Consider the following 24,282-nt stretch of genomic DNA (forward strand, 5'->3'; position numbering starts at 1 on the left):
CTTGTTTAAATTGAGCCTAGAGATTTTTAGGGCTATTTTCTTTACATGGCAGCATTTCCTGAGTAGGGAAATAGGACCTTTTTCAAAACGAGCGTTACTGTGTCGTGACATTGCCACCTACTGGCCTGGCATTACATCACATCGTTTTCAATCACATGTTTTAAGTTCTGGGATTGTTTTACATTATTCTCGGATGTGGAACACACCTGATTTGTCATCATGATGTCATGTAGATGTCCCACGAGCTCCAGTGCTGTGGATCACTCAAAAAATAGCTTTTGAGAAACAGCTTTTTGCTTAACCTGTAGGCCACGAATTTGATATCAAAACGGCCAATTTAGGGCGAGATGACGCTTAAATCATCCCTGTTGTGTAAATGCTTGTCGTAAATGGGGTGCATCTCTTCATGAAATATGAACGAGCAACGGACCTACAAGAAGACATGGAGCACATCAGTTATGGACTCAACAGCCAGCAAATGAACACGATGCCTCTGCTCCTCCAAAAGTGACAATCCTCGGCTATGCAAAAAAAAAAAAAAGTCCTCTCACCAAAGACAAACCACACTCTGATACCCCCGCCCCCTCCCCACAATTCAAAGTTCCACGTACATCACACAGTGAGAATTCTGAGAATCAAGTCAGAATTCTGATTTTAAAGTGATTGATACCTGTCCTTTAAAATCAGAATCTATCTATCGGGAGCATCTTTACAAACGGTGTTTGTCGCTATCTAGCAAACGAGCGTGGTACTGCAGTTCTAAAACAGCCATTGGCTGGTCTTTCTCGCCATCTAATGGACAGAACACGATGTCGGACGTGCGCGCTCTGGCGTCAATGCGTCACAGCTGTCAAGCTGCGAACGCGCACCACTCACAATGGACTACAACGTCTCTGACTACTCCCTTTGAATTTAGCAGAAGAAACTCATCGAGGACGTTTAAAAAGTAACATGACCGCAAAGTGGTCGCCACATTGGATTAAAGCGCCCCGGGAAAACCGGTTTACATAAAGGGTTTGAAGTGAGATATAGCCGTAGCCGTCACTAATAAGCTAGCCTCGGACTTCTACCGGCTTCGTTCGCCGCGGCTAGCTCGTTAGCTACCTAGCTGGAGTGATGCTAAGTGGCTCAGATAGTTATGAACAATCGTGTCATTAGGTCTGTAAAAGACAAACGATGTCCCCTAGAGGGATGTACGGCGGCTAATAACAACAATAAAAAGTGGCACTCGGTAGGTAGTGATGGGTGCGAGTGCTGTCAAGACATGAGCCCCATGGACGAAGCCGTGCTGCCCGGCATGTCGTCCGTTCAGCCCGGTCTGGACAACCGGGATGGACTCCGGCTCCTCGAGGATCTCGGTTGCCCGCCAGCCGCCTCACCCTACGAGGGTGACGTCAACGGCGAGGGCCCGCTGTTCGAAAGACGGAAGCGGTCGCGTTCCAACAGCTCCAGGCACCACTTCGGCGAAGTGGTGGCCGAGCTGGGTCCCGAGGAGGTGCGATGGTTCTACAAGGAGGACAAGAAGACGTGGAAGCCCTTCGTGGGACACGACTCGCTGAACATCGAGCTCATGTATCGGAAGTACAACGAGCTCAACCCCGGTGCGGCGAGCCTCCCGGTGGACGTTCAGGGAGCGAATGGAGAAATGTCGTTGGAAACCCGGACCATGGGTGTCCTCGGAGACCACGGGTCTTTGGACACATCCACACCGTCCATGAGCACGGATGAGAGAGACCCCGACAGCATTGACGTCCATGTAGAGCCCGTCTGTGTCAGGGGGGGACTCTATGAAGTGGACGTCAGAGAGAGAGGATGCTACCCTGTTTACTGGAAGCGTAAGTATCCATTTAACCTGGAATACCGTTATACAGGCATTTGGGACTTTTACTGATTCTAGTTTACCTCACTGGATGTTCCTTATAAGGCAAGACGTCTTCATTTGGAGAGTCGATACACTGATGAAGTACAACACAAAAACACAGCGTTATCTAATCTTGCCCGAACACCTTAACAAACAAGACTGCACATAATTGTCACTGTTTGGATGTTTCTCTGTCTGCAGCTTGTCATGTTATGACTGTATACTCTCTCCTGTTTGTGGTTTCACATCCTTCTCATTCTCAATTCCTGAAGGCAGATTCTGCTCGTTGAAATATTCTTTGAGCCACGTGTGTATTATTCTTATCATCCTTGTCATTAGTCACCGCAGCAGCAGACTGATTAATGTGGGAGACTAATCACAGCTGGCCCAACTCCATAAGCCAATGAGACTTGGCCCCACTGGATTTGTCTGCGTTAAATTACTATCAACCCTTTCCAGAAAAGTAGTGACGTATTCTATTTTCTTATATAGTAGCTTGGCACAGTTTATGCAACTGCAGCGAGTACCGGGTATTCACTTTTCTGAAGGGAAAATATCTGAAGAACAAACAAATAACTGCAAATAGTCGGAATAGAAGCCCAGCAGGGCATCACCAGAGATGAAATCCAGCCTCTTGGTGATGTCTACTCATTCCATGCGTGTTGTTTTCTTTTTTATATTGGCAGAGCAAGACCACATTCCGGTGCTGCGAGGCCAGTGGTTCATCGACGGCACATGGCTGCCCCTGGAAGAGGACGAGAGCGACCTTATTGAATGCGAGCACCTCAGCCACTTTCGTGGGCAGCAGGCACAGGACACCTTCGACGCCAGCGACATGGTCGTCAGGACCGTCGACGGGAAAGACGGTGAGCCATTACTGTACACATCATAGCTCAAGTACGATGGAACCTGTGTATTTTGTTGTTGCATCGTTCTTTAGCTTTTCTACGGCTACCTGTGATGGCAGAGAGAAACATTGCGACGTTGGTTCACTTTGTTTCAGGTGTCAGGCAGATGCAATTGTTGCTAGCATCATGGCTAATGACTGGCGTGAAAATAACATGACAAATTTACAAAAAAGAACAGTTTATTGCCCATTACCCTCTGTTAGGTGTCTTCAAAGACATGTAGTCTGCGTTATGTCATAGTGATTAACTTCTTTTTACAATCGTGCAACAGTTTGTTGATGGTAAACATAGAACAGGAAATAGCAGCTTCTGCGAGATAGGAAAGGGTCTGGCTTTGATTTGCAGTATTAAGATGTTTGAACATCAATGCCCGAATCAAAATTAGTCCAACTCCATGAAGCAAAAAAAAAAAACAACAACAACAACAAAAAAACACCAGCCCAAGAAAAAGCAAAACTCAACCCCGGTGAGCTCGTCACCTACTTATCAATTCCAAAATTTCAACAAGAGCGTTCTGACCCCATGATTAGCCTTTTGCCTCCATTTTGGTTATCTTCACAGCAAAATTGACTCCCCCTGGTAGCTAATTTCCTGTGTACTCAGCAAGCCTCTCGCGCTGTCTCCTTGTCAGGCCTTTTCACCTCGGCCGTGGGGATAACCCCCGCTGACGTTTACAAAAACAGCTGACGTTGCCACCAGAATCCATGATTTCCTCGCTTCTAATATTCAAAGCCTGCTGATTTGACTAACAAACACCGGGTTAGGCCTTTTAAAACGTCGAACCCGGATATCTCCTTTCACTTTTAAAAGACTAAAATGACTGAATGGATTTCTCGAGCTTATGATGACAGTGCTGATTTATATATCTGTGCTCTTTTAGCATCCAGTACAGTGGTACCTTGCCCCGAAGCATTTAAATCATTCCTTGAACAAGCACGTGACTTGATCTGCTTGCATATCACATGGATGTTTCCCATTGAAATTAATGTGAATTCCATGAATTTAAAAACTGTCATTATGTAAAGAAATAAGGGGCGTTGTGACACCCATCCACCTGCTCTCCAATTTCTCCAATAGTTTTTTTTTTCTTTTCGCACAAGCAGGTGGCATATGTGACTTTTTTTTTTACCTCAATTTTGGCCTCTCAACCACAAAACAAAAACTTGAACCTTCCTAAGGTGTGGCACTGTTTCGTCAAGGTAGCACTGTACAATAACCTAGCTGTTATGTTTTACTCTTCGGATATGGTGCTCATTTCAGCAAATGTCAAAAGTATTAACCTCAATTTCTATAATCACTACTCCCGGTCATCTCTGGCAAGTGTCAAGCAGCGATGCATATCAGACCCCCAAAGGCTTGATAGTCCGCAACAGTACGGAGGTGTTCTATCATGGCCCGTGCGGCAATCTGATCGCAACGCCACTCGACCGAGTTGCTCAACAGGACTGACCGGGGTAGGCGGTATCAATGGCCGTGACTCACTGTCTTTTGGTTGTTAGTCCTCTCCCACCTGCCCCCTTTCTACTTCCCCTTTCTGTTCAAATGGAGCAACTATCAGACGAGTGCTAGAACATGCCACAAACGCAAACGCTGCCAAGGTACTGTATTTTTTTTTTAAAGGGAAAACCCCCCACTTTTTTCCCAGTCTCTTTACCCTAATCCACTGCCCTCTGTTTCTATCCTCTCGACGCCTGTAGAGCCCCGATTTTTGTGGCACTAGACTCAGAATTTATTTTCAACCATCTGATATTTAGATCCATTGTAGCCGAAACTGAGACTAGTTGCTAGAACCTCCCCCTGTGTGCTGTGACCCCCGAGTTTGGCACTGCTGCTCTTTCTGTGGCTTTCCTAGCTTGATCGTGAATAAACCATGGTGATACTGGTCATCTCTGGTTTCTGCCCATCAGTGACACGATTACATGCCACATGACAGATAGAACAATATAGGATTTTTAGGAAAACATATTTATATAGAAAATGACATGTACAAGAACACACAGAAACATCAAATCCAGTAGAACACACCCTTACACATTTTTCCATAGAACCCGCTTCCATCACACGAGCTTACTTGGAGCAGAACTTGTGGAACACACGCTCCTGTCACGAGCTCCCCCTCAAAAAGTGGCAAACAAAGCCCGTGGATGAAATGCAAAATACATGGGATGAACCGAACAGAGGAGCCATTGTAGACTTTAATTACAAAATCCTCAAATGTGTCGCACAGCCTGTCGGTGGCCTACTTCCGCAACGACTCGCCCTCAGCAATGTCCTTGTATGGGACTCCTTTTTTAAAATATTTAAAAAAAAATTTAGGTGACCAGTTACATTGTTCGTTCAGTACGGCGGCAACTTTCTTGGGGAAGCTTCATGTAATTTCCATTCAGGGCTTATGATTTCCTTCTCTTCTCCAGTGATGCGGGGCTGCATTCATCTCCCCTTAAGTCTTGTATCTCATATCACAAATGTGGAGACTTCATGGAAAACCCAATTTTCTGTGTTTTCCATTATGAGTACAAGATGTAGCATGGAAAAAAAAGTTTGAGAAGTAATCCAAACTTGATCCTCGGTTTAAGAGTGGTGTTTTTTTTTATACATTGTTTTTGCATGGTTTCTTCATTTACTGGTACTGTACCCACTTGACAATATACTGCCCCTTGCCAAGCTTAAGCATTTCACCAATGACATCACGTCATTGTGTGTTCTACTGCTGTACCTTATGACAAAGCCTTCCTACGCGCCTCAGCTTCTACTCCACTGGTTTTATACAAGTGGTGCTCTCTGAATGTTGGGAACTGCTGCTTCCATGCCTTTGTTGCATGGATGTACTGTAGTTGAAGTTCCCATCGCGGCCGTCACAATGGCCTTCTCTAAGACGGCAGCAAACCTGTCACCGCGGACAATTGTAATAGTCTTTGTTTGATCTGGATTGTGTCAAGTCATGATTACTCAACCAAATTGTGGATCATTATGCCCATCTTTTGAAACAAAATAGTTCCTAAACATCTGCAGTTTTGCTTTGTGTGAAATTGTAAAGGGACTACTGTATTGCCGCCTTAAGGCCTTCATTCCTCAAATTGTTTGAGTGCTGTCCAAGGGAACCACTGGACCGCTGCCAAAGTCTCCCATCAATCTCCTCTTGAAGGTCTCTCTGCTGCTGTTCAGATCATCCAAACGGCTTATCACACAGAGACAGTCGACCAGTTTTGTCTTTCCCTTTCATGTGGCTCTTACTTACTCTTGTCCCCGCATTAAGAGCACATCAATACTAGAATAGATTTCTTGTCTCAGAAGGGCAGAAAAGCAAGAACTAACTGTCCTTCTCTCAATTTCCTTCCAAATGCAAATCAGTCCCGCAGACTGCATTTGACTAAATCTGTCAGCACAATCACAGCTCTTAGATTTGTCTCACCTCTTTTGTGTTCACCCGTGTGTTTATCGAATAAACCATCAATACCCTTCCTTATATGCCTTCACTCCTGTGCTCTCTCTCACTCAGCCATCCACAGCTTGAAGCTGAGTCGGACCCACGTGGACTGGCACAGCGTGGACGAGGTCTACCTCTACAGTGATGCCACCACATCTAAGATTGCTCGCACTGTGACACAAAAACTGGGCTTCTCCAAAGGTCTGTCAACCGGGGCTCAGCCGATAACTTTTCAAAGGTTTGGTCAGGGCGGCGCAACGGCCATATATGAACACGCATCCGTTATGTGCCCCATGTAACCGCTAACTCATTGTTTATCAAACCATCAGCAGTCAGGGTTTCTTGAAATCAAATGCATTTGATTTCTGGAAACCGTGACTGTGGATAGTGTAATAAACAATGACTTCTCTGCCATGTTGATTGATATTGGCTGCAAGGATCAAATGTTTTTACTAATGTCAGATACTTTTAAAGTTTGCATTCAGATCAATTTAACTCATTCAGTACTGCACCAGCCAATTCTGGACCCAGTCTGAAAAGATGTTTAAAAACGTCTTTGGGAGTGAATGAGTTAAAGATCTTTCCAACTGGAATTCAGCCTACAGAAATTTCCACTGCCTCTTGTCACCTTGTTTAGAACACATGACTTGAGATCTAAATAAAGACTCTCCTGCTCCATTGTATGAACTGCTCACAAACAGCTGGTCCACAGTCACAACAGAACAATGTATTGTGTGAAACCGCACCCCTGCAACCGTACTGTTTTCTTTCTCAGCCTCCAGTAGCGGAACCCGGCTACACCGCGGTTACGTGGAGGAGGCCTCCCCAGAGGACAGACCCCCACAGACCACGCACATTGTCTTTGTGGTTCATGGGATCGGGCAGAAGATGGACCAGGGACGCATTATCAAAAACACGGGAATGTGAGTTTTCTCTTTGGATTTCTTTCACTTTTTTAATGACACTAAAATACCACATTTCTTCACATCAAACTCCAAAAGTAGGATTTCCATTCGTCTACTAATCATTCCAAATTTGTGATGCAAATTTCATTACAAATTGGGTGCATATTTGGTTTCTATTTGAACACAGATTTAGGTCCAATTTTTTTATCAAATTTGGACACAAGTTTGGCTCCGCAACTTGGACCCCAATGTAAAAATCTAACATGTATTAAAACATACAAATACATTATCAAGAAACACAACATGCATTCATCTATCACAAAAAAAACATGAAACATGAGCCAGTGGCCCAATTAAAAAAAAAATGCCTGGGGGACAATTTTTTATCCACACCTAGAGAAAACAGTGCTCTAGCCAAACCAAGAAATGTCTTTGTGTCACAAGGATAGTCAGGCCATCGCTTAAGGCTTAGGCCGGCTAAGCAGGTAAAGTAGACCAAGTTGAGCTGCCGAGCACCTTAAGCCTTACTCGCAGCTACGTCGGGATTACGGTCTACAAACACCTTCCTCAACAAAGAGGAAACGTCGACGTGGCACGTCAAACCACTTCATGTTCCTTTTTTCATACAGCCTCACCTCCAAAGTAAAACACACCCTTTTCTGTGACCCCGCCCTACATCTCAACTGCTGTTCTTTAGGTTGAGGGAAGGTGTGAGAAAGATGGAAGAGAAGCACTTTTCAGAGCACAATGATGAGCATGTGGAATTCCTTCCAGTGGAGTGGCGCTCTAAACTGGCCCTAGACGGAGGTTTGTCTTTTCATTGTGCACTTAGAAGGGTAATATTAAACTCGTAATATTCAGTAAATGATGACACTACCGTACTTCTGCGCCGTGGGGTGCATCTGCATAGATACAGTGGACTCCATTACACCAGACAAGTTGAGAGGCCTGAGAGACCTTCTCAACAGCAGTGCCATGGACATCATGTACTACAACAGTCCTCTTTACCGTGATGAGGTAAGTGAAAGTCACATAACTGCTTATTGAGCCCTTTCAAGACATTGTAACTCCTCCCACCTGGAAGGACTCAACCAATTAAGTTGTTGTTTCAAAGCAATCATGTCACAAGTGGATGTGAGCAAGGTGGGTAAGCTGTTAAAAAAAGAGGTCAACGAAATAGACGGACTATACTCTTTTTTTTGCGGGGGTTGGGGGTAACCATTCAGTCAATCAAATTGTTTTATTATCCACCTGTTTTCCGATCCGCTTTATCCTCACAAGGGTTGCGGGGGGTGCTGCAGCTTATCCCAGCTGTCTTCCGGCAGTAGGCGGGGGACACCCAGAACCGGTTGATCGCCAACTGCAGGGCACACATAGACATACAACCATTCGCACTCACACTCACACCTAGGGACAATTTAGAGTGTTCCATTAACCTGCCATGCATGTTTTTGGAATGTGGGAGGAAAGCTGAATACCCGGAGAAAACCCAGGCAGGCCTGGGGAGAATTGTTTTATTATATTGTATGTAATTAAGTAGTTTATTCAGTGGGGTTTTTTATGCAAGGAAGGCAAGTGGCGAGGGTAGAAGCCAAATAAATGGCATGCATTAGAAATCCTCTCTCATAGCTAACTGCAGCCAGTCACATTGTTTATTCAGAGAAAGCACTGAGCAAGTGGGTGTGCGCGAGGCGGGCAAGCATTGAGATGAAAAGTCAGACGACTTGTTTGTTCCTTCCTATGCAGATCACGAAGGGACTGACACAGGAGCTGAACAGACTATACAGCCTGTTTTGCTCGCGCAACCCCGACTTCGAGGAGAGTGGGGGCAAAGTTTCCATTGTGTCGCACTCGCTGGGCTGCGTCATCACGTACGACATCATGACGGGCTGGGACCCCGTCCGCTTCTGCCTTCAGGAACACCATGCCGTGGAAGAGGAGCTGCACAAGCACTGGACGTCATACGAGGAGAGGCATCTGCTGGAGCAACTGCGCTACACCAGGAACAGGTCGGATTCCCCAATGGTTCAAATGAGGGATTGACCAGGTAGCCCCGTGGGCCTCTTCTAGAAACGGCTCAATCCAATAACCTAATCGACCAATTAATTAAAAAACGAATCGAAAGGATAAAAATATTTTTTTTGCTCACTTTGTGCTCACAACAATAAAAAAATATTACTGTAATTACAGGCAGAATATTTGACAGTTTTACAATCCAGAAATATTGTAAAATACTATTTGTAAATGTCAAAAAAATTCTAAATATCAGTGGAAAGTATTGAACTGAAAGTATAGAAATATTAAAAGACTTTCACAAATATTGCAATGATGACAAGGATTCTGAAATTCCAGAAAATGATACAGGATATTATGCCAAACATACCTGAATAAAATTGACAAAAATATTGCATGAGAAATGTATGAGTTTATTATTTTATATTAGCCACAAAAAAACATGGGGGTGGAAATTTTCAATTAAAAATATAAGACTAATATAAATATTTAAAAAATACCACATACTCATAACAAATACAAAAAAATATTTACCAAAGTTGTATACTATAAATAAATAGGAAAATATCAAAAGATGTTAAAATATGAGTCACATACGACGAAAGCTCAACAGTAATTCTCAATCTTGACCCTGTATTTTCTATGTTGGTAAGTTAAGTGTTTGCACATTGGAGCTCACACCACCACCTGTCCAATCCCTGTGATAACCGCCCACATGTGGCTGCAAGTCAGTGTATCTTGTATCCGTGTACAGATTACGAGAGCTGGAGAATCAACTTTTAACACTGGAAGCCTCCAAACCGTCAACACCTCCTGCACTCAAATTTAAGGTCTGTACACGTTAACTGTGATGCAGGAAAAATATGCAAACTTTTGATTCAGTGACATCTCTTTTTCATAATAATAACAACATTAGGTGGAAAACTTTTTCTGCATGGGCTCTCCTCTGGCGGTCTTCCTGGCATTAAGGGGTATTCGGCCTGGCACCAGTTGCCACCAGGACCACATCCTTCCGACATCCATCTGCAGCCGCCTCTTCAATGTTTTCCACCCGACGGACCCTGTGGTCAGTTGTCCCAAGTACTTGGAAATTAATGCCTCCGTCAAATAGGAAAAGAAAGAAAGCCAAAAACCAAATCTGAAATCGTAGATGCAAAACAATTGGTATAAAACACTAAACTTTTAAAAAGTAAAAGAAAAATATTATATATATAATATAGAAAAATACACAAACTCGGTTCTAGAATTTTATGTGGTAGTGATTGAATCTGCTTTTTTTTTCAGGCCTACAGATTGGAGCCCCTCATCCTCAAACACTACAACAATGTTGCACCAGTGCAAATCCACTGGTAAGACTTAGGTGGTACTAACATATCATAAGTCCATGTCCGGCGAATTTAATAAGTCTACACACCTCTGTTGAAATAACAGGTTTTTGTGATATAAAAAAAAGACCAAAATAAATCATTTCAAAACATTTTTCCACCATTAACATGACCTTTTGCCGAGACAACTTAACTGCTGCGATGGTTGCATACTGTATATATATATATTTATTTACTTATTTATTTTTTAAATCACAAATTCGATGAATCATTTGCAGGTATAGTGCCACCAACCCGGCACCTTACGACGAGGTGCGGCCCACTTTCCTCAACTTGACTAAGGAGCCGACTTCCGACACGGAGAGCATTCCCAGTCCGAGCACTTCTCCCGTCCTCCAGCGCAGACATTACGGAGAGTCCATCACCAACTTGGGCAAGGCCAGCATCCTCGGTAAGACGCTCTCACACACTTATCATCCCCTGAAATCCTGGCATGTAAAGTACCACGGCTGAGTTTTCCCGCTTTCGCGCCTTTCCGCTGTAGGAGCGGCGAGTATCGGGAAAGGCATCGGTGGCATCCTCTTCTCCCGCTTTTCGCGCTCCAACAGCCAACCCTCGGTCTCTGTGGGTCTGGAGGGTGGATCCAACCCAGAAGACGACGAGCAGCAGAAGCGCACCGAGAGCCAGTCGGCATACGGCCTCTCAACCATGGCTCAGCCCACTTCGCCCCCTGCAGACGTGTCATGTGAGTCACCTCCCAGAAACCCCCACCCTTTCGCAATCACTGCACAAGTTTGTTCACAATGGCGGCATCTTCTGTGCATCATTTGTTATCTTCATTTTCCTTCGGCAATCAAAAATTTCAAAACAGAAAAATTACTTCTTTTTTTAAATCAAGCACAAAAGAATGAGTTTTTTGTTTTGTTGTACGCATCATAAAATAAATTATATATATATATATATATATTTCCCAAATATTGTGAAAGGTATTTTGTGTTTTCATATAAAAAAGCAAAAATAAAACATCTGTTTTAGATCATTTAAAAGTATTCAAATATTATGTAATATTAAGATAAACTAAAGAATTACTTGAATTCTAAAACGAATCGTGTGTGTGTGTGTTTGGTTATAATTCACTATCATTCATTTTGTTGACAATAACAATAACAATGTGTGTGTGTGTATAACATACACACATACAAACAAACATCAATCGGTATTATTGGCAACATGGTGGAATAGTGCTGAGTACACCAGATAGATTCATGAATCGTCTGTATTTCAGTCACCTTCTAGTAGCTCACATATACAATACATAAAAAGACAATGCGCCCACCTAAAAACAACAACAAAACTGAACCCAGTGTTTGTGTGTGTCGCCAGTGGAGCTGGAGCGCCGCATTGACTTTGAGCTGCGCGAGGGCCTGGTGGAAAGTCGTTACTGGTCAGCAGTCACGTCGCACACAGGCTACTGGTGCTCGCATGACATCGCCCTCTTCCTCCTCTCTTTCATATACCAGCAGAGGAAAACAACCTCTGATCCCGGAGGAGCCACCCCTGAACCTGACTGAACCCCCCCCACCCCCCCGCTCCTAGCCTATTTTTGTTGCTGTCTTTTTTTAACGCACACTGATATTTTTCTTATGATCCAGTTCTGTGAACTACAATTAATAAACCGACTTAAGTACTTTCATTCCAGTACAGTGAAACCTCGAAAGTGGACCATAGAAAACCATGCACAATGCACCTTTATTACAGGGGGATACATCCCAAACGCAGCTGCGATTGGTGAAAATGTGGGCTTTCCAGAAGTCATTTAGAAAAAAAAAATTAAATAATGCCGCTCTCACACTCTGTAAACACATTTAACTTATTAAACACCTTTTAAAATATTCCTTTGCACCTCACCTCACTTTTCGTTCCATGTCACTATCAAAAAGATTGGAGACTGACATGTAAAATAACTTTGAGGAAATGAAGACTCCCTCCAACTAAGAGACTTGCCATGCTGGTTTCATTTGAAGTTTACTGAAAAACTGACACCTACAGCAATGTTCTACAATTAAAGACCAAAATGTTCAACCGAACCATAAAGTTTAGTCTAATGAAAGCCTGCAATCTTAATGCTAACGTATAATATGAAACGTCATAGATGGTCGAAGGGAAATGGTTCGCTCAATTGCGAATTGGGGCCATTTGCAATGTTTTGTTCGATTTTTACATTTCTCCCCTGGAAAATGCAACTAAGTAGAACTACAATCATGAAAACCTAATCGCCTTTGAAAATAGCATATTTGTTAGCTTTAGTGCTAATCCTACCATACTGGTATTTTCTGCCTCCTTTAGTAGATTCTTGATTAATTGGATTGCTGATACAAAAATGTTTCATCTATTTTATTTTATTTTTACTTGAGAAGCAAAACAAATTAAATTATAATCAGAATATGATCATCAATCTTTAATATAAATTTAACCATAACTTACATAGGTTTACAGTTTGGCATGCATAAATGAATACATTGAGTTTTTCAGTAAATAATGGAGGCTAGGGTCCAATTTAAAAAAAACGATAACAATCACCAGCCAGACCTCCATTTCCCGATGTTGTTAATTTTAATCATCACATTCATGAAACAGTCCACTTTAGAGGTTCCACTGTCAGCGCATTTTAGTGTAGTTCAATCAGACCTGAAACAATAGCCAAGATGACCGCAGAACGACTGTAGCTAATTAGCATAGCTTCAGTAGTAAATACCGTAACAGTCAAAAGTTTGGAAACACCTTCAATTTCAAATGATCTCAGAGAAATTACCAAGATGTACAAAAATGTTATCTGGGCAAAAAGGACCTACTTTAAAGTATCTAAATCATAAAACATTCTGTTTTGATTCACATTTTATTGTTTACCAAATAATTGCATTAATATTCCTTATGTCGTTCAGGATTTTTTTTAATAATGAAAAACACTAATCAGGATACATATATTTTTTTAATAATGAAAAAAAAATACGTAAGGGGGTGTTTTCAAACTTTTCACTGGTTCTGTACCGCATTGCCCTGTACAAGCTGGTCCGAAGCCTTGGTGACTGACACAGCTGCCTGTTGGATTACATTGATTTGCCTTTTGAAACCAGCCAAACGTACTATGTGTTATATTTCAATAGGATGGAATATAACATTGGGGCATTATGTGATTTGTTTATTTATTTTTAATCATCATTTGCAACTGTCGGTAATTGCCGACTATGGGTCATCAAGGGATGTTTGATCAAGATTTGACCTTGTGGAGTTCTTAGAATTTTATGCTTTACGGGGAACCATCAAACCTAGCCAGCATTTACTGCCTACACACAATGACTAAACCCTTACAATTCAGTGTTACCCGGCTGTCACGTATACAAGGTTCAAATTTGGTTACTGTCAGAGTAAGAGACTTTTTTTGTGGGTCTCCTCATGACAGACATATCTGCAAATATTTCAATTTTGAAAATCTCTCACAGGAATCTGTGATAAGACACCTGGAAAAATCGAACAGAGGAAGGAAGGGAATTAAGACAAAACTTTTTTTGGTAGTCTATTCATGATACATAGACGCGACCACCAAATTTCATGTCGCAAAACTAAACTTGCTTTGGGGACTGCATTTTCATAATATCTCGGACTACACAATGACAGACTATGCATCGTATGCCCCACATACAATGCCATTGTTTTGTCCACTCCAAAGAGACTCTTAAATGATTCTCCAGCAAATAATGAACCAAAAAAACTGTTGTTTTGGGCTATTTCGGCGGTTCGACTACCATGTTACAAGTGAATGGGATATAAGCTACTTGTGAATCTCATCTGCGCATGTGAGAGAATCAAATGTTTAAAAAACAAATTGGCTGCCAAACAAATGAGGGGGTCATTGAAATTTTGTATGCTCGTTCAAAAGTGTATGCCTAACTGTACACCTAAAAGCCAGAACTGTTTGCACATTGTGTTCAATCTTGTTGTTCCATGTCAAATTGGCGATCGGTTCGCCCGAATGTTACGCTGCCTTCAGTAGACTTCACTTGTGTTGGTTATCTGGCCAAAACAACACTTTTATTCAGGCTATTTATTAACTGTATCCTACCAGCAGAGGGCGGTCAGTTTACAGAGTATCAAATGACAGACTATGCATGTTTAAAATAGAGTAAAGGAAATGTCATCCCCATTTTTTTTTTCTTTTACAATATGTTCTATGCGCCTCCACTAGTCTAAATACGACATTTTGATGAATACTGTGTTGTGGAATATGAGTTAAGCGGCAAAATTTTGCTCTTTTTTTTTTAATTAGCCTTCTTAGATCGGCGGTCAATTTGCCCTTTGGTGTCGCCTGAAAATGACATCACAGTTGCTCAGGTAACGACCAGTCAGGGCTCACCCGTTTTCTGAAACTGTGTGTTGAATACTACTGAATACACATCTACCCTGTCACAAAGCAAAACTGATTTCAGTGGGTTGAATTTTTCACATCTCTGTCAAAGCATCGGTAAGAATCACCTAAAATGGCTGCGTTGAGCCAAAACGGCAGACTTCTTGTGTCTTTACTGGCTTCTCTGGCTTTTTATTTTTTGTAAGTCTACTTATTATAACACACAATTTCATACAAGTGAAACTGGCTTCGGGGACTGAATTTTCCCTCTCAAACGAGTCCATCTTAAAAGGACTGCATAAGCTATGTGCTGCTGCTTTGCAATCAAGGGCTTACACACGCACCATTGTTTATTAGCGTCATAGATCAATCACTTGTGTGTCCTGATGACTGAAAGCCACGCTGCCTTCCTTGACCTTAAATCGAAGCACACCACTGGACTTTCACAACGACAGTATATTTTTTATTAATGAAGGCACGTAAAACGAAACAGTCCCTATTATGTTCGTGATCAATCAATAGGTGTCATTAGATGGTCTGAAAAGCTGGGCGTGCATTAAGGTTGTAATTTATGACCCCTTTCTCCCTGCCCTGCTCTGTGCAATAACAACAACAAATGCCTGTGAATGGATCCTAAACTCCATCGCACACACTGTAACTATTTATTCCCTGTCATTAAAGGGCATTCCTTATTTTGGAATACAACCATTAACCTCGTCTCATTTGGTCTTGTCAGTGATGTGGTATGCTTTGGATAATGGACTCCTAACATTCAAGTAAAAGCACCCACAGATTTAAGAACTACAGTTTATCCAGTAAGTTGCCAGCTCCATGCTACTCATTAGCTTATGCTACATTAGCATCATTTCGGTGAAATGAATGTCATCCTTTTTCTTATCCTTCAGCCTTCCTTGCTTATTTCTTTGCATAAGTCCTTGTTTTATTCCTCGTCCCCGACCTTCCCTTCAGTCTTCCATCATTGTTGTCCACCCTTCTTCCCTTCCATGCCTCCTTCCTTCTTTGCTCATTTCATCTGTCCTTCCTATTTTCCTTCTGACCTTCCATCTTTCAAATCTTCCTTCAGCATCCCTTCATTTCGTTACTGTCCTTGTTTCCGTGACGCTCTCTTAATCCCCTTCCTTCCAACCTTCAATTTCTTTAACTGCTGGCAAGATTTGTTTTGAAATAGTGCTAATTACACTTCACAGAGATGTAAAATTACAAAATGCTCGCCATTGTCTTTGAACTACTGCATGCTGATGTGTAGGACGTCAGATTTTTGGGGGAGGACAAAGGATGCGTTTGTTGGGCTACTGGGATGCATGAGATTCTTTCCGAGCCAAAAACGCTCTCGCGAACAACAAAGTGGTGTTCTGGACGGTCAATGAACCTCCTTGTGACTTTGAATACAGTCTGGGAAACATCTGCACCGGTCCGAAGAGAGCGCATTAAAACACGGAAACTTGCACCGGGCCTGCTCTTCCGCGCCGGGCCAGGAGAGGTCAGTCAAGTATAGCTAACGCGGGGGAAACAATAGCTCCTATTGAGCCATCTGCTCAGTCTGCTTCCCCTGCTGTTTCCATTTATGGCCCCACTGCTCACAGGGATTGTCGATGAACCAAAAACAGTTAACGGACAAGAAGTGGGACGATATCCATCCGCTTCTCAAACTTCACCCTCTCGAAGAATCCTTGTTTCCTTCCTTCCTTTTTTTCAACTCGTTTCCATCATTTCTCTCTTTTTTTCCTTCCTTGCCTTTTCCCTTGCATGTGTCCTTATTTGTGTCCTTGCCCTCTAACCTGCCTTCCATCCTTCCTTCAATTCCCCTTCAGGTCTTTCATTTCTTTGTCTTGCCTACCTTAAGCTTCCATCCTTCGTCATTCCTTTTACTGTATTTCCATCCATCCGTCCTATCTTCTTCTCTCCCTTATTCATACTTTACTTCCGTCCTCCCTTCATACATTTCCATTATTCCTTGCTGTCATCCATCCCTCTGGCCTATTTTCCTCGTTTCCTTTGCCCATTTTGCCTCCTTCACTCCTTAGTCCTTGCCATTTTCTGCCTTATATTGCGCTCCTTCCCATCCTACCCTTTCTTTTCTTCTTCCTTTCAGCATTCCTTTGTCTCTGCTTCTGCCCCATCCTTTCCATCCACCCTTCTTTCATATCAAACTTCCTATCTTTCCTTTCCGACCATTCTTGTTTCTATCATTCTTCCCTTTCATCATTCCCCCATCAATTTATAAATTATTCCTATCTTTCATTTCCGTCCGTCTGGGCTTTCTCTTTTTCCATCCCTTTTTTGACTTCCTCTCCTCTTCCTTCATGTGTACTTGACATTTTTCCTCCCATCCTTTGTCCTTGCATCCTATGTTCGAAATTGCTTCTGTTCTTCTGTATATTCCATCCTTTTGTAAAACACCTTGATTCCCTATGTCCTTCCCTTTTCACATCTACCTTCGTCCCTCATTCCTCTTTCATATTTTGCTTCCTTCCCTCTAACTTTCTTTCAAACCATGCTTGATTTTCACCCTCGTTCCACTTTTCCTACATTCTTTCCTTCCTCTTGCATGTCAGCCAATTTAAAAAGTGCCTCCCTGCTTTCATACGGTGGCACCGAGAGAGAGAGGAAGAGAGAGATTGGAGCAGTGACGTGATCCTTTGCTGAAAAGAGGAGGAGGGAGAGGGGACGGCTGGACTCCATTAGGACCAAGTCTGCTGGAAAAGTGCTTGGGAATACTCCACTACTTCTTCTAGGGCGACTCGTCGGGATTTTTTCCCTCTCATTTTGGATAGTCTTTCCCTTCCCCAAAACTCATCCTGCATGTTATAAAGAAGGACAAAAAGCAGCTTTGTAACGTGTCGTCGAGCGTTTGAGTGTCTTTTTGTGAAGGTGAGTGTTGTATTCAGTTTACTTTCGGAGTTCGAGCGTACAATGCCGCTTTTTAAATCCTAGCTTTTAGCCGTTAGCATCTAACTTTGCGACGCGGTCATGTCAGCCATTTCGCTGCTGTTTTTAATACTTATTGTGCGTTTGAAGGGCAGTACGACGCTTACACAATGAAACCTAGGCTACGTACGCGGACGTGTGTCGTGTACAGTGCGAGACCGTTACTTTACAACAGGTGAATCACTTCCGCAGGTAACAAGCTCCTGGAAAGGGATCCGGGGTAACACCCGGGGACCCACCCACTCAACCCGGGAGAGACTCTCCTTTTTCGGCCACGTTTAGCCCGGCGTAGCCCCCCACCCCCTCTCCTGGACGGGACCGTCTCGCTTTGAGAATTGACAGATGGGCTCATACACTTTTTTCACGAATCCACAACAGGTCGCGTCTAAAACCACCACAAGTTCGCCAATTCGTTTTAAAAAGCGATATTAATTCATTTTTGTTGCTGTTTATACTTTTTTTCCCGCTTGTTTTAATGTCGACCTAGCATGGAGGCAGTAGAATCGGCTCAATAAAACAAACATTAAGAGTGAACATGTGCCCTCTCTGGCTAATTTCTATTTTAAATGTATACAAAACGTGTTTAGGTATCAAATTATATATATGTATGTTGATGTTGGTAAGTGGACTGATGCTAAATTGAGCAACATTTTACCATTTCAGATGCAAAGTATAATTGGTAAGGCCCATGTCACGTTTGACCCAAACAGTGCATCAGGGTTGAAAGGATGCTATTGCATAGAGATCCTCATTTCATGTTTATTACTCTCATCTGTGTAGATTCTTAGTCATCCAGGACATGCTAATCTACAAAACTTGAATTGATGCAGCTGTGCTCCTCTTCACCATTAATCCAAAAGTTTTTTCGGTCAAATATTTAGTCTCTTACTGTAGTTTGTGTGTTAATTTTTTTTTTTTTAGGAACAAGAATGGCGCTGGATGGAATCCGGATGCCTGATGGCTGCTATGCCGATGGGACGTGGGAGCTGAAGATGCACGTTACTGACCTCCACCGGGACGTGTCGCTAAGGGTCACCGGCGAGATCCACATCGGCGGGGTCATGCTCAAGCTGGTGGAGAAACTAGGTGAGCCATGGCTATGCGTCATAAAAACTATCAAGCGCAGTCTTGGAGTGTACATGTGCGACACCATTCAAACTGTTCATGTGACGTTCGCAAGCTGAGCCCTGATTGGCCGTGAGCTACTTTGACATAATTTTCAGTCGACAGCAAGTGGACAATATGGCCACCTCTTGAGATGGATTAGATCTGGTTGATTTTGGTCCCACAAACGCACCAATAATCAGTATAAATCCAATTTTTCAAAATCGTTCATCCCTCCCCACCGTCTTGCCCAACAGCAATAAATAACAAAGGCAAAGTTATAGGAAATAATCCACAAACGTCAGTGGCTCAAGCAAGAAAGAACGCAGTTGTGCAACAGTGGTACTCTGTTGCAGCTAGTTGAACAGCACATTGTTTCACAAGGAACACAGAGAAAAGAGCTGTTTTTTAATGTCATGTTGTTATTTATTTATTTTTGCGGGGTAAGAGAGGGGTGACAGTGTATCATGTGTGGAAGACTGCCTGCCGGAATGCCCGACATTCCTGCAGGGCTGCACTAGGCTTTTATTCCCGGCCCACGCTCCCGCTTTTAGCTCTCCTGTCCTGGACCGCCTCATGATTTAGGCCTTTGTTCACTGTGCACGTCTTTAGCCGGTCGATAAAGTGTTGAGGTGGTTTGTTTTCCATTCATCATTTAACCTAAGCTAACTTAGGTTAAATGATGGTTAAACATTCTAATACCTGCTCAAACCGCTGATTTCTGTGGTTTGTGTTCCACAGTCTCCATTTTATTGGAGCACTCCCATTCCTTGTTGTGCTGAATCGTCTTTCGGGTAAAATGAGTTTGCTTATGGAGAAAAGTAAGGTGACCCTAGTTTGCCATCATTGTTGGTGTAGTCTTATGCTCCGCAGTCTCCACTTCACTGCATAATTTTTTTTTCACTGCCCCCAGTCTCCTCTCAGATAAACTTGGTCTCCTTATGTCAAGAAGTAAATACGAAAAACCTTTGTTCTTATCGGTTGTTGTGTTATGCTACACAGTATCACTTCTCTGCAGCACCCCGTTTTCCCACTGCCCGCAATCTCCTCTCAGATAAAAAAAATATTCGCCACAACTTCAATTTTGGTGAAATTTTCTCTTTTTGTCTATGCCCTTAATCTCCTTTTGCATAGAATTATTGTCCTTATGGTGAGAACTAAATTCATCCTAACTGTGTTTTCCTCATTTTTGTTCTGGATTTCCACAGTCTCCACTTTGGTGCATCACTCTCTTTTCTCAGTGCCCATAATCTCCTCTCGGAGTCTCTTTATATTGAAGAGAAATACAGCTGACCCGCTGTCTGCTCCATCGTTGTAGTTTTGTACTCCACAATCACTCCTTTTACTCGGTCCCCATAATCTCCTCTGGAATAAAGGTAGTGGATAAGGCATACTTCGTTCATTGCGTATGTTCATTTTTAAACCAAATACGCCTGATGCTCAGTCCATGTTGTGAACATTCACATCCAAATGTCGTACATGTTCAGCACATCCACCCGGCAATGTGTTGACAAATGCAGCTGTCCTTATAAAATTCGTTTCTCGCCGGTAGCCGTGCACGTGTTAGCGCACGTGAGCACGCCCACGTGATTGGCCAGACGCTCGCTCGTCTACTCGCCTGCTTCAGTCAGTCAACTCTTCCTCTCCGGTCGTCCGGGGCGTACTATTGCAGCCTCAGATGGCCTTCGATAATGGATTAAATAGACAAATGCCAGAAAGGCACTCAACTATTGATCACAGCTGTACTTCCACCACCACCCACGGTAACCCTTATTTAAAGCCAGCCTCTTGTAATGCTTTCGCCCTTCTGTCAGTTCTCTTGTTTTCTGATAAAGTGCTGCCCGTGCCTGTAAAAGACAACACAAATATTGCACAAACATTTGCGGGCGGCGGATTTTATAAAATTTCCTGGTGCTTTCACCAAACGACCAGGTTCATGTATCAATACCAGGGTTATTGGCTCCTATTGAGCGCATTTGGCTGGCAAAACAGTATTAACAGTATTGTAGCTGAGTGTAGGATCGGGTTGGGTGGGGGGTTGGCGGGCGAGAGGGGTGACACACGAAGTAACAATGGGGCGGGGTCAGAGAGAGGGACCTCGTCAGCCACACTACTACTAGAATTCCATAAAAGTCTTGGATGCAGCAGGAAATGACTTCCAGGGTCTGGCATGCTGTTTCGTATGCCGCTGCAGTCACTGCTATATTCTCCACTCCCCCCTCAAGAGAACCCCCCCCCCCCCCCCCGATCACTACTTTTTCCAACCCTGGCGACATAACATCTGTTATGGATGGACAAATAGTTGAAGTCTTTGAATTAAGTATTTGGGACATTCTCACTGAAACTGAGACCCTTGCCCCAGGTGACCCTGTTCAGGATTTCAGATTCGCCCATTCATACACTGAGCTTTTTGTGATCAAAGACGCTATTGTCACTATTCAACAAAGGCATGAATCTTCAAATGTTGTGTTGTCAGTTAATCCAAAACAGGTTTTGTAAGAATGTGCCTCCACATGTTCTCTTTTTTTTTTTTTTAAATCTAAAACATATACATTTTTAGGGGCGAGAAGCAAAAAACGTATTTGCTTTTTCATAACAGCAAAAAGCATGCATCTCTACATTTTCAATAATTAAAAAAAATCCAAAACACAACTTTTTTTTTAAATTTAAAAAATGCAATTGAATATAATATTTGTTGCAGTCCAACTCCAGATTTTTTTTAGGAGGAATCTAAAAAAAAAAGGAAACAAAAATTTAGAGGTTAGGTGTCTGTTGTTGCGCCGTGATGGTGAAAAGAAAAAAAAATGTTGTTTTGACTGATTACAACTATGTTAACGCTTATTTTTTTATAAATGGGTGGAAGTTAGAGAGCGCCTTGACCAACCATGGCAATGATAAAAAAAAAAAAAGTAAAAACATAGAAAAATGAATCGTGCATTAGAATCCATTCTGAGGTGATACTAAGGCTGTGTTCTGGCTGCTCAGCTGTTCCATAAATAGAAGTTGAGCAAACACAAAATCTTCTGTGACTGATCGTTTATGTAGTTTTTTTTCCCGTGCAGGGGGAGCCTTGAAAGTCAGCCGACCGTTCAACCACGGAGAACATTACTCACACATCTTGGGTGCTTTTAAACATTTACATTCGTCATCAATCTTCTCATCTGTTTCCCCCCCCCCCAACACAAATATGAGAAGAATTCCACGTGCGCTGCAAAGTGTCAGCCACCTAAAAACGGCAAGGGGCTCCGGAATCGCGTCCGGACTGCCCAAAAAGGCAACATTGCTAGCCAGGTTGGGTGCTTGTTTATTTTGCTCATCCACACGTCTCTTAATCTTCTTGTGGACTCTCTCAGAAGGAGTCCACTTATTCTAAATTTGGTGTCCTGCTCGGAACTTTGTCAATTTTTCATTTTGCCTTTCCAACAATTGGAGGGCAAGTTTTGTGAGGAAACAGATGTGATACGCCACAGGATGTCAAACTTCCTCTGGGCTTTTATACGCACCTTATTTTCACCCTCTGCAGCTTGACCGATTCCCGCTCTTCTGTCACATTTCGCTTTTATTTTTAGGGTTTAACGCTAGTCCTTTAGCTTGGAACACGTCTTGGGAAAATATAACCTTGATCACTTGACTCAACCATGACATCATTCTCAAAGTGTAGAGTCGCATCGTCGGTGCTAGCAAGGATCTGGCTTTTATGAATTGCAAAGAAGCCCGGGGATCATCCTGCTCCCTAATCTCCCTGACAGGAAGTAGTTAGCCTAAATAGCGGTCCTGCCCAGGCCAGCGCTTTCCTGTCTCACTTGCAAGATGCTGCAGGGCAGTGATTGTGCCGTTCTCTGCTCATATGCTGACTATGGACTTCCAGCATAGAATAAATCGACCACATGTGCAGCAAAATATTGATAATGGGATGTATTTAATGGCATTCACTTACAATACAATATCGTATCGGTGCGTTGACAAATTGAACCTGTTACCTGGCGTGATTGTCAGTGTTCACCGCAAAGCCAAACGACGAGTGATATTACGATGCATGTGCTATCGTGAGGTATGGTAGATGTTTTTGTCCCAATGTATCCGTTATCCCACTGATAGCTACATCGATGTATGGTTTTCTTCCACTGTAACGTGTCTATCGTACAAATGACGTATCGTGATATTATTGCTATCGTTGGCAAAATGTAATCTGCTATATTGAGGGTTCAGTAGTTACATAAATATTGTGATGCTTCAAATCGATGGTAATGGCGTCATCTGCAAAATATTGTGGCATGACACAATTTTTATGAGCTCCCTAAAAGAAATCGTCAGGTGTTGTATAAGATTTTCCAATATGTAATGGTTATCGCATAATCGCAGTCGTCTCTATTATTGGTATCTTTGAGTTTTCGGTAGTTAGCTACAGTAAATATCGTCATGTATCGCACGTGATGGATATCGCACACTCGCTGTTTCTTGGTATTCGTGGTCTCATTGGCCAAGTATTGCAAGATCAACTTTTAGGTTTCCATGAGTTGTGCGGTTCGAGTGATTTATGGACTACGTTCTTCAATTTATTGTGATAGTATTATCATTGGCAAAGTATCGTGAGATCGTATCATCTTGGATTCCAATGCTTTCTTTCCCTTCCATTTTCCTTCAATGGTTTATGCGACACAAGGCATCCAACCATCGTTTGAGGACATTTTAGAACCTCTGGTATTGTTGTCGCAAAACCGCACACCCAAGTCTCAACGCAGTAAACCGATATGGCGCTTTTTGTTCAGGTTCTACTGTCATTGCACAATGAGGAGCCAAACCGAAGGTCTTGTTTTTCCATCCCCAAGGCACCTTTATGACGACACTGATTAAATGTTACTTACTCTTGCTGAATGTACATTGTTTAATTTAAAACCTGAAATTATTTTTCTTTGGAGTGCCCATTTTCTCTACACTTCCAATAAATACAATCCAATGTGTTTTCGTTCTTTTTTGCGATCTCAATGGCATCCTTAACTGTCATAGAGTAAAAACGAATAAGGAGGCCTGCTGTTAGAATGAAACATAAAAACAAAGCTTGTCCATATTTTCATGGAGCTAGGTCTGCAGTTTAAGATAATATAAGATATCCTTTATTTTCATTCATTCATTCATTCATCTTCCGAGCCGCTTGATCCTCACTAGGGTCGCGGGGGGGTGCTGGAGCCTATCCCAGCTGTCTTCGGGCAGTCGGCGGGGGACACCCCGAATCGGTTGCCAGCCAATCGCAGGGCACACAGAAACGAACAACCATTCGCACTCACACTCACACCTAGGGACAATTTAGAGTGTTCAATCAGCCTGCCACGCATATTTTTGGAATGTGGGAGGAAACCGGAGCACCCGGAGAAAACCCACGCAGGCCCG

General features: G+C 42.7%; 2 protein-coding genes across 6 annotated transcripts in view; both read left to right on the forward strand.

Moving 5' to 3' along the window:
- Positions 1–748: 748 nt before the first annotated feature.
- ddhd1a (DDHD domain containing 1a) lies at positions 749–14,750 on the forward strand. 2 transcript variants are annotated; one of them, XM_052085366.1, is made up of 14 exons: positions 749–1,835; positions 2,548–2,727; positions 4,269–4,367; positions 6,269–6,397; positions 6,972–7,119; positions 7,799–7,908; positions 8,012–8,118; positions 8,848–9,110; positions 9,869–9,944; positions 10,031–10,180; positions 10,399–10,463; positions 10,718–10,890; positions 10,984–11,184; positions 11,823–14,750. In XM_052085366.1, exons 1-14 carry the CDS (start codon positions 1,139–1,141, stop codon positions 12,008–12,010), a joined length of 2,586 nt encoding a protein of 861 aa, XP_051941326.1. In that variant the 5' UTR covers positions 749–1,138; the 3' UTR covers positions 12,011–14,750. The 2 variants fall into 2 exon arrangements, with proteins under 2 accessions (XP_051941326.1, XP_051941327.1); XM_052085367.1 differs by lacking the exon at positions 4,269–4,367 and having other exon boundaries at positions 750–1,835.
- Positions 14,751–17,428: 2,678 nt separating this feature from the next.
- The window catches only part of fermt2 (FERM domain containing kindlin 2), a 35,784-nt gene continuing 28,930 nt past the window's right edge, over positions 17,429–24,282 (forward strand). The window contains exons 1-2 of one of the 4 annotated variants that reach the window (XM_052085372.1): positions 17,429–17,734; positions 18,710–18,876. In XM_052085372.1, coding sequence (XP_051941332.1) covers positions 18,720–18,876 — 157 coding nt within the window. In that variant the 5' untranslated portion in view covers positions 17,429–17,734; positions 18,710–18,719. The remainder of the gene's footprint in view (positions 17,735–18,709; positions 18,877–24,282) is intronic. The other 3 variants (XM_052085373.1, XM_052085374.1, XM_052085375.1) reach the window with 3 other exon arrangements.

Source organism: Hippocampus zosterae, chromosome 14, assembly GCF_025434085.1.
Source record: "Hippocampus zosterae strain Florida chromosome 14, ASM2543408v3, whole genome shotgun sequence".
Classification (NCBI taxonomy): domain Eukaryota; kingdom Metazoa; phylum Chordata; class Actinopteri; order Syngnathiformes; family Syngnathidae; genus Hippocampus; species Hippocampus zosterae.